Consider the following 16,137-nt stretch of genomic DNA (forward strand, 5'->3'; position numbering starts at 1 on the left):
GCACCTCTGCAGCTATGTCTAAACCACCAGCAATTGTTCCAACCACATGCTCCCCAGACTGGAGGCAGGCAGCGGTCTGTCAATAGTCTGCGCTCGCAGCCAGACACAGACTGAAATGATTTCAGGGTAACTATAAATATATTATTTTTGTGCCTTATTTAATAACCTCAATATTCACAATATCCAGAACAACTTCTTATTTTTTTGATCTTTGTATAACATTCCGCAAGAAAACTGCCAGGTTGTCCCTGGTGTAAAAAAGACAGCACGCAACCGCATAAATGCCCAACCCTGGGAAAATTTTAAATATAAAAATTACATGTGGCTGTGCCGGAACTGCCAGAGTTATTAGCTCATTCTGTCTAAGGGAGAGGAGAAACAGGTATACTTACCTGATATTCTGCTCCTGCAGGAAACGGCGTTCCCCTCACGCTCAAGTAGTGGACTGTCCCTTGGTGTCATCACAGGCTGTGGACTCTGTTTTGGTGTTGATCAGTGGTCTCCAAACTGTGGCGCTTTGTTTGCTTTTATCCGGCCCTTGGGCTATTATTCCCCCACTGTCAGCAACAGTGGGGCATAGTTCCTGCCAACCATGGGGCACTATTCCTCCCACCGACACCAACAAGGGGGCACAATCCCCCACCGACACCAACGATAGGGCACCATTCTACCCACCGACACCAACGATGGGGCACCATTCCTCCCACTGACACCACCAATGGGGCACTATTCCTCCCACAGACACAAACAATGGGGCACCATTCCTCCCACCGACACAAACAATGGGGCACCATTCCTCCCACCGACACCAACGATGGGGCACCATTCCTCCCACAGACACCAACGATGGGGCACCATTCCTCCCACAGACACCAATGATGGGGCACCATTCCTCCCACAGACACCAACGATGGGGCACCATTCCTCCCACAGACACCAACGATGGGGCACCATTCCTCCCACAGACACCAACGATGGGGCACCATTCCTCCCACAGACACCAACGATGGGGCACCATTCCTCCCACAGACACCAACGATGGGGCACCATTCCTCCCACAGACACCAACGATGGGGCACCATTCCTCCCACAGACACCAACGATGGGGCACCATTCCTCCCACAGACACCAACGATGGGGCACCATTCCTCCCACAGACACCAACGATGGGGCACCATTCCTCCCACAGACACCAACGATGGGGCACCATTCCTCCCACAGACACCAACGATGGGGCACCATTCCTCCCACAGACACCAACGATGGGGCACCATTCCTCCCACAGACACCAACGATGGGGCACTATTCCTCCCACAGACACCAACAATGGGGCACCATTCCTCCCACAGACACCAACGATGGGGCACTATTCCTCCCACAGACACCAACGATGGGGCACTATTCCTCCCACAGACACCAACGATAGGGCACTATTCCTCCCACAGACACCAATGATGGGGCACTATTCCTCCCACAGACACCAATGATTGGACACTATTCCTCCCACAGACACCAATGATTGGACACTATTCCTCCCACAGACACCAATGATGGGGCACGATTCCTCCCACAGACACCAATGATTGGACACTATTCCACCCACTGACACCAATGATTGGACACTATTCCTCCCACAGACACCAATGATGGGGCACTATTCCACCCACAGACACCAACAATGGGGCACTATCCCTCCCACAGACAGCAACAATGGGGCACTATTTCTCCAACGGTCACCATTGATGAGACACTATTTCTCCCACTGACACTAAAAGAATGGAACACTGTCAACTCCCACTGACACCAACATTTTCTACTTCTGCTGGCCACAGTTCGGCCCTCCTAAAGTTCAAAAGGACTGTATACTGGCCCTTCATTTAGAAAGTTTGGAGACCCCTGGCCTTGATGATGTCAGGATCATAGACCACTGGAGCAATGGGGGAGAAGAAGCTGCAGGGTCCAGTCTAGCAGTAGTTATATTTTCCCTAGACCTAAATGAGCGCTTAACCTTTGCGGTGCAGGTCCAGCCCCACAGCAAGGGATCATTTTTTAGCTGCCCAGAGTTGTGCTTTAAGTTGGCCATAGACAGATCAATAATTGTCCGATTCCGGCTGGAATACGTTCTATGGATGGCTCTGTCAACACCACCCAACTTAAAAAAGGATGATTTTTCAATTGTCTTCTGTCAAAGGAGCTAGACAAAAAATTCTTGGACAAACAGAAGCTGCATAATCAGATGGGGTCATTGTTCAAGTATTGCAGGTGCCAGCTGTCAGAATACAATACCCAACACTGCAGAATCGAGTGATTTCTCTAGTTTAGCCTACGAGGTTAAATTGATGAGCGTATCCTTTTTATTTCCTGATGGCGGGGGCTTTACCTTTAAATTAACAAGATAAAAAAAAAAAAACACTGGCAGGTAGTGTTTTTTTAAGGGAGAGATCTTATTGGTTTCCTCAATTATAAACTCTTCTTCCTGCTTGTCAACATTTGTGCACACTGAGCCATGCATGCGCAGCACAGCATACATTTACAGCATGCCTCTGCACGCGATGCCCAGGTGCATGCACGGGAGTGATGTTATTGCGGCAAAGCCAACCAAGAGGCTGAGGAATCTTAATGGAGACCAGCAGAAGAGGACATGCAGCACTGGAAAGAACAACCGGCCAGGCAAATTTGGCAAAATATGCGAATATGCTGTGCATGCTAGCACATTACTAAACGCTCCTGGGGTCCAATAAAAAGAAGAAAAAAAAATTATAATTTGGGGAAGATTAATTCCTAGCAGTGCCTGGTTCCTTCTGCAAGAATAAACATCAGCAATCAGAAGCCAGTGAGAGCTTGCCTATCATTATTTCTTTATAACCGGTACCCCTCATTTCCACTCAGCTTCAGTCATCGAATATTCACCTGGCAATTCCCCCTTGGAACTCTTCAGTTGCTTGGTAATAGATAGTAATTGCCACTCGTGCGTCGGTATCAAATGTAAATTCCACATTATAATGTACTTTGGGACGGCTGCCCTCCACGCTGCTGGCCTTCAATTCTTCTGTACACCTGAAATGATGCCATGTTACTAGGCCTGCTATTCACACACAATACTATTCAAACAGGAAAACATGTTATGAAGAGCATACCAATGAAAGGAGCAGGACTGCCTGATTGAAGAAGAAACAGTTCTACGCCTCCAGCTCAGGCTCTAGAGATTCTCCAATATCCACATCCCAGGCTCTAGAGCTGCTTCAACACCTCTAGTGCGGGGTTTAGAGCTGCTCCAACACCTCTAGCCCGGGGTCTAGAGCTGCTCCAACACCTCTAGCCTGGGGTCTACAGCTGCTCCAACACCTCTAGCACGGGGTTTAGAGCTGCTCCAACACCTCTAGCGCGGGGTCTAGAGCTGCTCCAACACCTCTAGCGCGGGGTTTAGAGCTGTGCCAACACCTCTAGCCCGGGGTCTAGAACTGCTCCAACACCCCCACCTCAGGCTCTAGAGCTTCTCCAATACCCCCAGCTCAGACCCCATAGCTGCTCTAACACCCCCAAAGTAGGCTCTGGAGCTGCTTCGACACCCCCAGTTCTAGACCAGTGTTTCTCAACCTTTTCTCAGTCAAAGTATCCAGCTCAGGCTCTAGAGCTGCTACATGACCTCCAGCTCAGACTCTAGAGCTGGTCCAACACCCCAATGTCAAGCTCTAGAGCTGCTCCAGCACCTTCAGCTCAGGTTCTAGAGCTGCTCCTACACCCCCAAACTCAAGCTCTAGAGCTTCTACAACACCCCCAGCTCAGACTCCATAGCTGCTCCAACACCGCCAAGGTAGGCTCTGGAGCTGCTTCTACACCCCCACCTCAGGCTCAGAAGCTTCTCCAAAACCTACAGCTCAGGATCTAGAGCTTCTCCAACACCCCCAGCTCACACTCCATAGCTGCTTCAACATCCCCCAAGGTATACTCTGGAGCTGCTTCAACACCCCCAGCTCTAGACCAGTGTTTCTCAGTCAAATTATATAATGTGAAAAATGCTATAAAAAGTTGAAAAATAAATAAATTTCTCAGTCAAAGCTTCCTTAAAAATTCAGCACAAATCTCGAGGCACCCCATTCTAAAATGTAAAAAAACTAAAACTAATAGTTTTACATAACACATCAACATCCACACACTCAGCACACCCAAAGTTAGAGGGGATTTATTCTTCCATACACATACACCTTTGCACACTAGAATTTATTGTCCAGTCACCTTACTAAACGCAGCGTGTCCTTGCGGATGTTGATCAGACTGCGCAGTGTTTTCACTGGCTCCTGTGGAGAGGGTGCAGCATACGGGAACTAAAAGGGAAGACAGAAAATGACTCTCAGTAATCTCAACCACAAAGTACATGACAGGCAGTCATCAGGAAAACAATGACGTGGATGTCAACATGGAGCACACATACAACCATGCATATGCCGGTATTATAATGAAGGTTACATTGTGTACAGTCTCCTCATACCGGTGTTACACGTTCCAAGCATGTCACCGGGCACAGGATGGCAAAGTTTTACTTTGATGGAGATTTATACTTTTACCCCCCTCCCCTTGTTGTTCTTACTCACCATTCCTTTGGTAACCCTCCACTCCGCTCAGCAGCTGAAGGGGCAAAAAAGCCCTCACATGTACCCAGTTAAGTGACTGGCCTCATGGGATGCACAGCGATGAAACAAATCACCCTACATACGTTGTATCTGTTTATCGACAGTCCTCCCTTCTCTACAGCCAAAGTGCATCATTTATCTAGTTTGTCTGAGCTTTCAGAAAGCAAGGGGATCTGAAGTTACACTCTGCAGAGCTCAGTGGGAGCTGAATGAAGGGAAGAGACACCACACACACACACACAGCACCCAGGAACAGAGCTGAGGGTGTCAATCACAGGCTGTGTGCTGGAACTTCCTCCCCTAGCTACTTTTTTTTCCTCTTGGTGTCAGGAAAAACATGTCAGAAGTGACTCATACAGATAGCAGAGGAAGGAGGCAGGAGACAGAAATGACACTTAGTGCTCTATATGGAGTTCACACCAAGCTTGTTTAATATTTCATGTCTGAGGTTAACAACTACTTTAAAGGTCTAAGTTAACTATGGGCTCCCTCAGATAATATCAGCAGAGTGGGCACCTTCTTCCCCACCAAATCTTCCCATATCTCTGCTTCCTCTACTACCTCCTCACCTTGGTGCCAGTCATTTGCACATACAGTGGATATAAAAAGTCTACACACCCCTGTTAAAATGTCAGGTTTCCGTGATATAAATAATTAGACAAAGATAAATAATTTCAGAACTTTTTCCACCTTTAATGTGACTTATAAACTGCACAACTCAATTGAAAAACAAACTGATTTTTTTTTTTTTGGGGGGGGGGTAAACATATAAAACTAAAACAATGTGTACACTTATGCAACCACACTCTCTTATAACTGGGGATGTAGCTGTGTTCTGAATTAAGCAATCACATTCAAAATCATGTTAAATAGGAGTCAGTACACACCTGCCATCACATAAAGTGCCTCTGATTAACCCCAAATAAAGTTCAGCTGTTCTAGTAGGTCTTTCCTGACATTTTCTTAGTCGCATCCTACAGCAAAAGCCATGGTCCGCAGAGAGCTTCCAAATCAGAGGGATCTCATTGTTAAAAGGTATCAGTAAGGAGAAGGGTACAAAAGAATTTCCAAGGCATTAGATATACCATGAAATACAGTGAAGACAGTCATCAAGTGGAGAAAATATGGCACAACAGTGACATTACCATGAACTGGACGTCCCTCCAAACTTGGTGAAAAGATGAGAATAAAACTGGTCTGGGAAGCTGCCAAGAGGCCTACAGCAACATTAAGGAGCTGCAGGAATATCTGGTAAGTACTGGCTGTGTGGTACATGTGACAACAATCTCCTGTATTCTTCATATGTCTGGGATATGGAGCAGAGTGGCAAGATGGAAGCCTTTTCTTACAAAGAAAAACATCCAAGCCCGGCTAAATTTTGCAAAAACACATCTAAAGTCTCCCAAAAAGCATGTGGGAAAAGGTTTTATGGTGTAATGAAACCAAGGTTGAACTATTTGGGCAAAATTCCAAAAGATATGTTTGGCGCAAAAACAAAACTGCACATCACCAAAAGAACACCATACCCACAGTGAAGCATGGTGGTGGCAGCATAGTGCTTTGGGCTGTTTTTCTTTAGCTGGATCTGGGGCCTTAGTCAAGGTAGAGGGAATTATGAACAGTTCCAAATACCAGTCAATATTGGCACAAAACCTTCAGGCTTCTGCTAGAAAGGTGAACATGAAGAGGAGCTTCATCTTTCAGTATGACAACAACCCAAAGCATACATCCAAATCAACAAAGGAATGGCTTCACCAGAAGTGGATTAAAGATTTGGAATGGCCCATTCAGAGCCCAGACCTGAATCCGATGGAAAATCTGTGGGGTGATCTGAAGAGGGCTGTGCACAGGAGATGTCCTCACAATCTGACAGATTTGGAGTGTTTTTGCAAGGAAGAGTGGGCAAATATTGCCAAGTCAAGATGTGCCATGCTGATAGACTCATACCCAAAAGCACTGAGTGCTGGAATCATATCAAAAGATGCTTCAACAAAAGTATTAGTTTAAGGGTGTGCTCACTTATGCAACCATATTTAGTTTTTTATTTTTACTTCCCTTCACCTAAAAGATTTTAGTTTGTTGTTCAACTGAATTGTACAGTTTACCCGCATGGAAGAAAAATATATTTTAAACATATTTTAAAAATAATCTTCCCAAATATATTGACATATATTTGAAATCGGGGCAGACTGACCATTTAGAAACGCCCAGGGTCAGTAGGGGGCCCCATGAGATGCCCCTGGTACCTTTTTCATAGGCTTTTTTGAGTTTGGGCAAGGACACAGGGGCCCCATGATCCCCTATTACCCAGGGGCCCCATGAGTTGTCAGTCCGCCCCTTTGAAATACTACAATTTTGGCCATACTCAATATTATATATACAGATATATTCTGTATGTTGAAATGCGTTTTTATTACAAAATATATGAAAAATATTTTTAAAAGTACATTTTCAAAATATACTGTATGTCTTTAAAAATACATTTAAATCTACATTTTCGGAATACATTTACAAATATATGTAAAAATATATGTTAAAATTACTTTTTTTTTTATATATATGTTAAGAAAAAAATCTGCGGAATATATTTAAAAAAATATATATTTAAAAATATTTTTCATATATTTTGTAATATATAAAAAACAAATTTCAACATGATATATATGTATATAGAATACGGCCAAAATTGTAGTATTTCAACTATATGTCAATATATTTGGGAAGAAAACTTTTAAAATATATTTCAAATATAGTTACATTAAAGGCAGAAAAACTTCTGAAATGATTTATCTTTTGTCTCATTGTTTTACATCACAGAAACCTGACATTTTAACAGGGGTGTGTAGACTTTTTATATCCACTGTACACACCATAGCATAATGTAATGAAGTGGGAGGAGAGGTTGGGAGATGCCTCTTATAGGTACCTAATGATGTGCGGTCAGTGAGGGGGAACTTCGCCAAGGCCTGTTACATTATGCAATGGGGTAAACTGTGTACAGGCAGGCACTGGATCTGCTGGGATCCTTGGGTGGATGGCTAGCCTGGCCCAATGTAAATCTGCCACCGGACACACAACTTTAAAGATCTGTGTGAAATGCAAAAATAGAGGCATAGATACTCATCAGTTTCGCAGTCGTGCGACAAATGACGCAACTTGCCACTGGTTCAGAATTTTGTCTGCAACAAAATACTTACACACAACAACAATTTACCCCGGTGTGGAAGAGGCCTTAATTACCTCTACGTTCCTGATCACGGACATGGTGGGATCCTTTTATGAACTTATAGCAACAACAGCGAAGGACAAAAAAAGTGTTACAAATAAAAACGGCGTGAATTTGTCGCACACGTCCATACCAACAATGACAATATCACACAGGTTCCATCAACTTGACGCAAGGCTTTTAACTACATTCACACCACCAGAAATGTGTTGACAATGAATGAATGAATGAATCACCACCTCCACATCGTCACCCCTCAGCAATAAAGTCTGATTGGCCTACAGTGCTGACCTAACCAAGTAGTAGTGCACAAGGTGCTATGAGAAGCTAATATGACCTCATTAATTCATAAAATTCTGGTATATTTTCCCAGAATACAAAAATGTCCTGTGATGAGAGGTGGTGGATCCTTTCATTCATCCTCCTGTCCTCCATTCATACAGTGCTTTACATTCTGGGAAAGAATAGTACACGTTCTATGAATGAAGAAGGCGAGCAGTGCTACTCTTTCACACTCACAGTAGCTGATGTGACCCCCCAGCAGCACCGGAAGATCAGTACTGCGGGGAGTGGGATTTCTACACAGTGCAGCAGCCAATTGGACATGGGACATACTTCACTGAAGGTAGATTATTATTACTAAATTTCATTAATTTGGGTCTTCTATCTGCCTGGAGTTTAGCTTTAAATCCCAACTCCAGGAAACTTAAAAAATATCCCTTGTGTTCTGGTCCAGGATTTTTGGAATACTCCAAACCCTATTTCACCTTAGAGTCCCTAAAGATGAAAAAACTAGCTCTCTTGCATTAATGTGTTACTAAACACACAACAGTAAAATCAGTCTGGATATGCAGTAAAGCATGCTTGTTATACTCACTGTGGAACCTAAGGGGTTAATCATCCATATTGTGTAAAAAGGTTGTTTGATCCTGTCTTCTCTGATCCTCCCCCTGTCCTCAATCCATATACTGATAGTACAGAGCTCTAGGAGTCACTCTACACATGCTCAGTTTACGGTGTGTGTGTATAGAGAGGTTTTTTTTTTCTTGGGAGAGTGCATGTGATCAGCAAAGAGCCAAACAGCACTGTCCAGACAGAGGTCGGGGTCCTGCATCCTCCTAGAGCAGAATGAAAACTCCTCCTACAAGCTTTAATCAGTCATCAGCTGGACACTGACAGAAGACTGCTGTATGTTGCTAAGAAAAGGTATTTAGAAGTTTATATTTACTAAAATAATTGCATTTCCAGGTTCTGTGTACTGTGGGAGACCAGATATAGTGAATGCAGAATCCTGGGTTTAGTAACACTTAAATCGATTTCTGGCCTTTTCTAAATCAATAGAAACTAGCCACAGATCTGGTTATAGCTTCTAATCAGACCATATCAAGAGCGATAAGAAACCTTTTATCCCCTTTCATGCAGTTAAGCACCATATGAAGACATTGTTGGTCAATGAGAAAATGAACAATCTTCTTAAAGTAGATGTAAACCCCCACCTTGTAACACAACCCACTGAGTTTAAAACAGAAATGAAAGACAAAACATGTGTATAGATATAAAACAAGACACACACTTCCTTTTTTTTTTTAATTTATAAGTGATCATATTCCCTCTGTTCTCAGCATCATAAGAAGCACAGGGGGGAGAAACACCAGCACACTGACCATCCCAATGATTGGCTGTGGGGGGGGAATGAGCAGAAGTCTGATCATTGGAAGAGAGCAGACTGAGTTCCCAGCACACTGACCACATTGTGCTCTCATGCCTAGTGTGTTCAGTTTTTAATAGGAAAGCAGAGGGACTGGCAGGAACACCAGGCATTTCACACAAAGGAAGCAATACAAAGAGAACAGGATACTTTTTCCATACATGTATATGGTACAGCAGGCACACATCAGGAATAGGAAAATGTTGGGTTTACATACTCTAAAACAGGGCTTGAAAAAGCCGCTTGGTCGCTCGCCAAATGCGAGGAGAAATTCTCTAGTGACGAGCACAGATGATGGAGCGGCTGCACTCTAAGCCTCATTGTGAAGCCGAGTTCCGGTTTGGGGAGGGGGGATATACATTACTGTATACACGTCATATCACTATAATGGGGTACAGGGGAGGGGGGGATATACATTACTGTATACACGTCATATCACTATAATGGAGTACAGGGGAGGGGGGATATACATTACTGTATACATGTCATATCACTATAATGGAGTACAGGGGAGGGGGGATATACATTACTGTATACATGTCATATCACTATAATGGAGTACAGGGGAAGGGGATATACATTACTGTATACGTGTCATATCACTATAATGGAGTACAGGGGAAGGGGGATATACATTACTGTATACATGTCATATCACTATAATGGGGTACAGGGGAGGGGGGATATACATTACTGTATACACGTCATATCACTATAATGGAGTACAGGGGAGCTGGGATATACATTACTGTATACATGTCATATCACTATAATGGAGTACAGGGGAGCTGGGATATACATTACTGTATACATGTCATATCACTATAATGGAGTACAGGGGAGGGGGATATACATTACTGTATACATGTCATATCACTATAATGGAGTACAGGGGAGCTGGGATATACATTACTGTATACATGTCATATCACTATAATGGAGTACAGGGGAGCTGGGATATACATTACTGTATACATGTCATATCACTATAATGGAGTACAGGGGAGGGGGATATACATTACTGTATACATGTCATATCACTATAATGGAGTACAGGGGAGGGGGGATATACATTACTGTATACATGTCATATCACTATAATGGAGTACAGGGGAGGGGGATATACATTACTGTATACATGTCATATCACTATAATGGAGTACAGGGGAGCTGGGATATACATTACTGTATACATGTCATATCACTATAATGGAGTACAGGGGAGCTGGGATATACATTACTGTATACATGTCATATCACTATAATGGAGTACAGGGGAGCTGGGATATACATTACTGTATACATGTCATATCACTATAATGGAGTACAGGGGAGGGGGATATACATTACTGTATACGTGTCATATCACTATAATGGAGTACAGGGGAGGGGGGATATACATTACTGTATACATGTCATATCACTATAATGGAGTACAGGGGAGGGGGGATATACATTACTGTATACATGTCATATCACTATAATGGAGTACAGGGGAGGGGGATATACATTACTGTATACATGTCATATCACTATAATGGAGTACAGGGGAGCTGGGATATACATTACTGTATACAGTTTTATATTTTGGACTCTTTATTCTAAAGAAAAATGTAATTTCATAAGTTTAAGGGGGCGTGGTTGGGGGCAGGGTTGGGGCAGGTCAGGGGTGGGGTTGGAGACGGACCTGGGCAAGGTTGGGTGGGGCAACTGGTGGAGAGTAAGGTTTGTGCCTGGCTAGTAGGTCTGGACTCGAAATTTTAAGCCCGCTCTAAAGGATACCCAATCCAAACCTTGGCTTGCTTACGGAATGACCCCTATTGATCAGCTGTCCGAATTGTCATCCAAGCCTATGGGGTTTATACCCCCCTATTCCCCGTACCCCCTTTTTTATTTTTCCCTGTGTTTACAACTTGGGTCTTCTCCTGCTTCCTACTTTCTTCCCTCCTGACTGTACTGCTTCAACTACACTTAGGCTGGCCATACATTATACAATTTTCTTGAGAGGTTTGGTTTAGATTTACCAAAAACCATATAATATGAGGTCAAACCTAAACAACACTTTAGGCAGGCCCTTGCACTACATAGTTGAAGGTAAATCTAAAGTAAATTGGGCAGAAATTGGACAGACAATTGTATAGTGTATGGCCAGCCTTAGTCTGTTCCAGCCCCTCATTCTTGGGTTAAATATCAGGAGACTTCTACAAACCCATATGGCTGCCTCTACCCAGGTCATTTGCTTGCAGCTACTTAGATGTCGTAATGCAATTTAATGATACTGTTGCCCCTGCACCAGCATACGTTTTGCTGTTACCTTTTAGAACCCAATAAAAGTTTTAATAAAAAAAAAACAATAAAAAATTATCAGGGGCTGTGCCCGCATTACAAGGGTAAATTGCTCATTTACATCTACTTATCCAATCTTCTGGTCCTCCACATTGCTAGACCTGTCCTTGTATTGTCTTCTCTGTCATACTCCACTAGTCCAAAGTCCTCTGATGCCATCAAGACCAATGCAGGGTGCAAAGCCCTGCAATGGATGTGATGATGCCAAGAGACAGTCCACTGCAGACGTACGGGGAAAAACCGTCTGCTAGGGGAGTGGAGAATCAGGTAACAAAGTGTTTTTTACTCTCCACTCGACCTAAATAAGCAGTTAGCCATCGAAGTGCAACATAGCCCCACTGCAAGGGATCATTTTTATGTTTCCTGGAGCTGGGATTTAAATGTGTTCTTGTTACAGTGTATATCAACTCAAGAACAAGAATGTAATCTATTGCAATTTAGCAGTGCTTAGATGTAGTGGCTGCATTAGTTTTCTTTTTTTTAGGCTGTTTTTCCTTTAGTTTCATTTTATGATCCTGCCAGTAGCACGCTTCCTGCCCTGAGGTTATAACACCCCCTCACCCTACAGTATCTGTGGAGGATCAACACTGTCACAGACAAGACTTATAAAACACCTCCCTCTTCTCTTTTCTGTAAGAGATGGTGGAGGTGTTTTGTAGTCAACATAAAGAGCTGAGAAAAATGAGCATGGATAAGAGCACAGCACAGGCACAGCTCACATGATTTCTGGCAGGATCAACGGTTATCGAACAGATATTACAAAATTGTTATTTGATTTTTTTTTTTTTTTTAGCTGAACCAAAAGTAGCTAATAAGGGACCTGTACTTATACCTTACCCATGTGTAGACAAGTTACTAAGCCCATGAGACCGCAATGTCACATATTGCTCGTGTGTACAGGGAGGGACAGAGCTATATTTATCTGGATATTTTTACATGTGCCCTCCATCTGTGCTGCCAGTTTGGGGTAACCAGAATCGCATCTCCCCTTTGGGAATAAGTGTTTAACCTTGTCACTACCTGACGGGCAGGCTGCTTGTTGGAAAGCATGGACATTATTCATTTATTTCTGATTAAAAAAAAAAAAAAAAAAAACTCTGTATGCTCAGATGAACTGTGACTATTTAATTTGCCCCAAATGTGAAAATATTCCCACCAAAACCACAGGGTATATTAGTGTCAGTTGTAAATTCTCTTTTTACGTACGGCCTTTGGTCGGAAAACACAGTTCTATATTTAATGCTGTATGTCAACCTCAATCAGAACCATGTGCTGATACACGACTGCCCTGCAGGGACGGAGGGGGGCTCTGGAGGAAAAAAAACTAAATGAAAGCGAATCACGCAAATATTCAGGATGATGTATGACAAGGGAAGAGAACAAGCACAAGTGGAACTGTACTCCAAAGAAACTGCACTCAGGGGCCGTTCAAACGGTGTGTGCAGCAACTGCCATTTTTCTGCACTGTGCCAGTCGCTACAAGGGCATAACAACTTTCGTTCCCTGATCATACCCCAGCATTGGTTTGAAGTGCGGTGCAGAAAAATGCAGACATGCTGCATTTTTTCATAGAGCAGTGGATGGCACTGTATGTCACCTCACTGCTAACAAAGAGACACATCAAATTTTAAAAAGGCAAAAAAAAAAAGTACGATCCGCTAAAATGCATATCACCCCACACTCACCCCGCTGGGCAAAACTGACAACTGCTGACACGCTAAAACAGAAGAGGAAGCCCATGTTGGTTTCTACATGGAGTTTTTTTTTTGGTATACCACAAATTTTACAATACTTTAGGGTCACACATGAACAGACCCCCTGGTATATCGGAGCTGATGGGGACAGATATCAGTTATGTGCAGGGGCGGACTGACAACTCATGGGGCCCGTGTCCTTGCCCAAACTCAAAAAAACTTATGAAAAAGGTACCAGGGGCATCTCATGGGGCCCCCTACTGACCCCGGGCCCTCGGGCAGTGCCCGAGTTTCCAAATGGTCAGTCCGCCCCTGCTGAAAATACATCTGAAGACACGCTCTCTTTTTTCTCCCTTTCACAAGGACACTTTGGTATTATTTATATGTTTATATGACATTTTATGTTTATTTTCATATATATATATATATATATATATATATATATATCCGTGGGGTTGTATTGCCCGAGTTTCCAAATGGTCAGTCTGCCCCTGGTTATGTGCCCACTCAGTCTCAGTTTGCATTTTGATAGAGGGCTGTGGTGGACCAGTGTTGGTTCTATATGGCTCTATATGAATGGACTTGCCGTTTACATCAGGCTACCTTCGATCCATCATGTTTAGATTTGGAAAAACAGAAAAGGATGCAGTCCTTTCCTGATTTAAATTTTTGCCCAACAATGGGCAAACTACGGCCCGGCGGACCTTTTAATCCGGCCCGCGGAGCTAGGCTCCCGCTAGGCTCCTCTCACAGTCCGCCCTGAAGACCGGTGTAGCATGAAAATCTGTCTCCTATGAGGATCTGTCCCCCTCGACGTATCTGCGCATGTGCCGGAGATCGCCGATCGGCTGCTAATGCCTGAAACTGGCACATGCGCAGATACGTCGAGGGGGACAGATCCTCATAGGAGACAGATTTTCATACTACACCAGAACGGCGCAGGAACACGGCGAGAGGAACGCGCGGAGCAAAGGTAAGTGAATTGACACAGGGGGGACTTGGGGACTTAATATGGGGGATGAATTAATATGGGGAATTAATTACTATAGGGGGGGTGAATTACTATATGGGGGATGAATTACTATAGGGGGGATGAATTACTATATGGGGGATGAATTACTATATGGGGGATGAATTACTGTATGGGGGATGAATTACTGTATGGGGGATGAATTACTATATGGGGGATGAATTACTATATGGGGGATGAATTACTATGGGGGATGAATTACTATGGGGGATGAATTACTATGGGGGATGAATTACTATATGGGGGATGAATTACTATATGGGGGATGAATTACTATATGGGGGATGAATTACTATGGGGGATGAATTACTATATGGGGGATGAATTACTATATGGGGGATTAATTACTATGCTTACTATGGGGGAATATTACTATACTTACTATGGATGACACATACACATCATTCATCTACTCTTGGTCCGGCCCCCGGGTCCAATATATGAACCCATTGCGGCCCTCAAGTCAAAAAGTTTGCCCACCCCTGGACTAGAAGATAGGTGGATGTACAAGCCTGACTACATACAGCCACTCCTAGAGCTTCTGATCAGGCTTGCCTGAAAAACCTTACATCAATGTGTCGCAGGTTGCATCATTCCTTGCAGGGTCAGAAGACAGGTCCTCTTTATGAATCCCAGGGAGTGTCCCCATTCCTTTTCATTATAACTCTACTGAGCGGTTAAACAAAACTACATGAAAACAAAAGTAGAAACGGTGTCAGAAGAAAGTCACCCGGTTTTAGTTTTCATTCTTACACAGGAGAAATGAAACTTGGATCCTGGTTACTACACACATTTCTTTTAATAATCATGTATCTACTGTATATCAGAAGTCGTTCCAGGAAATGTGCTGTTCCATGTACTTCAGGAAACTCATCCAGAAATTCGAGTGGAAACCAGCAGTCCCCAAACTATGGCCCACGGGCCAGTTAAGGCCCATTGGTTGCAGATTACCGATCCCTCCAATTAGAAGGTCCTCCATGCAGGGCTTTCTTACTGTACATCAGAGGACGTCACTGTAGAGAGTGGTATCAGGAACATAGAGCATTCTCGGCCCTGGAAATCTTCTACAGAACGTTCTTTCGCTGCATGTATGGTCCTGGCCATCGTAGGACTTGGTCCACTATCTTCAGTGGTCTCTATGTAGGCTCCATTACACTAACGTATGACTGGCACAGGGACACTTTACTTACCACTACTGACACCCTGCCATATATTAATTCCACTGATGCCAGGCTATTTTTGACTTTCACCACCACCAAAGGGGCATTTATTTCTCCCACTGACCATCAACACAGGGCACCTATTCCTCCCACTGACCACCAACACAGGGCATCTATTCCTCCCACTGACCACCAACACAGGGCACCTATTCCTCCCACTGACCACCAACACAGGGCACCTATTCCTCCCACTGACCACCAACACAGGGCACCTATTCCTCCCACTGACCACCAACACAGGGCACCTATTCCTCCCACTGACCACCAACACAGGGCACCTAT

The 16,137-nt window shown here is 43.8% G+C and overlaps 1 protein-coding gene across 1 annotated transcript in view; it reads right to left on the reverse strand.

Annotated features, from left to right (window-relative positions):
• Positions 1-4,325, reverse strand: part of RNF157 (ring finger protein 157) — a gene marked incomplete at its 5' end in the record, with an annotated part of 76,248 nt that extends 71,923 nt beyond the window's left edge. Inside the window, 2 exons of the mRNA XM_089690620.1 lie at positions 2,911-3,057; positions 4,237-4,325. Coding sequence (XP_089546746.1) covers positions 2,911-3,057; positions 4,237-4,325 — 236 coding nt within the window. The remainder of the gene's footprint in view (positions 1-2,910; positions 3,058-4,236) is intronic.
• Positions 4,326-16,137: the final 11,812 nt, after the last annotated feature.

This window comes from Staurois parvus, unplaced genomic scaffold (genome assembly GCF_062004578.1).
Source record: "Staurois parvus isolate SC_StPar_1 unplaced genomic scaffold, SC_StPar_1.0 ptg000538l, whole genome shotgun sequence".
In the NCBI taxonomy this organism is placed as follows: domain Eukaryota; kingdom Metazoa; phylum Chordata; class Amphibia; order Anura; family Ranidae; genus Staurois; species Staurois parvus.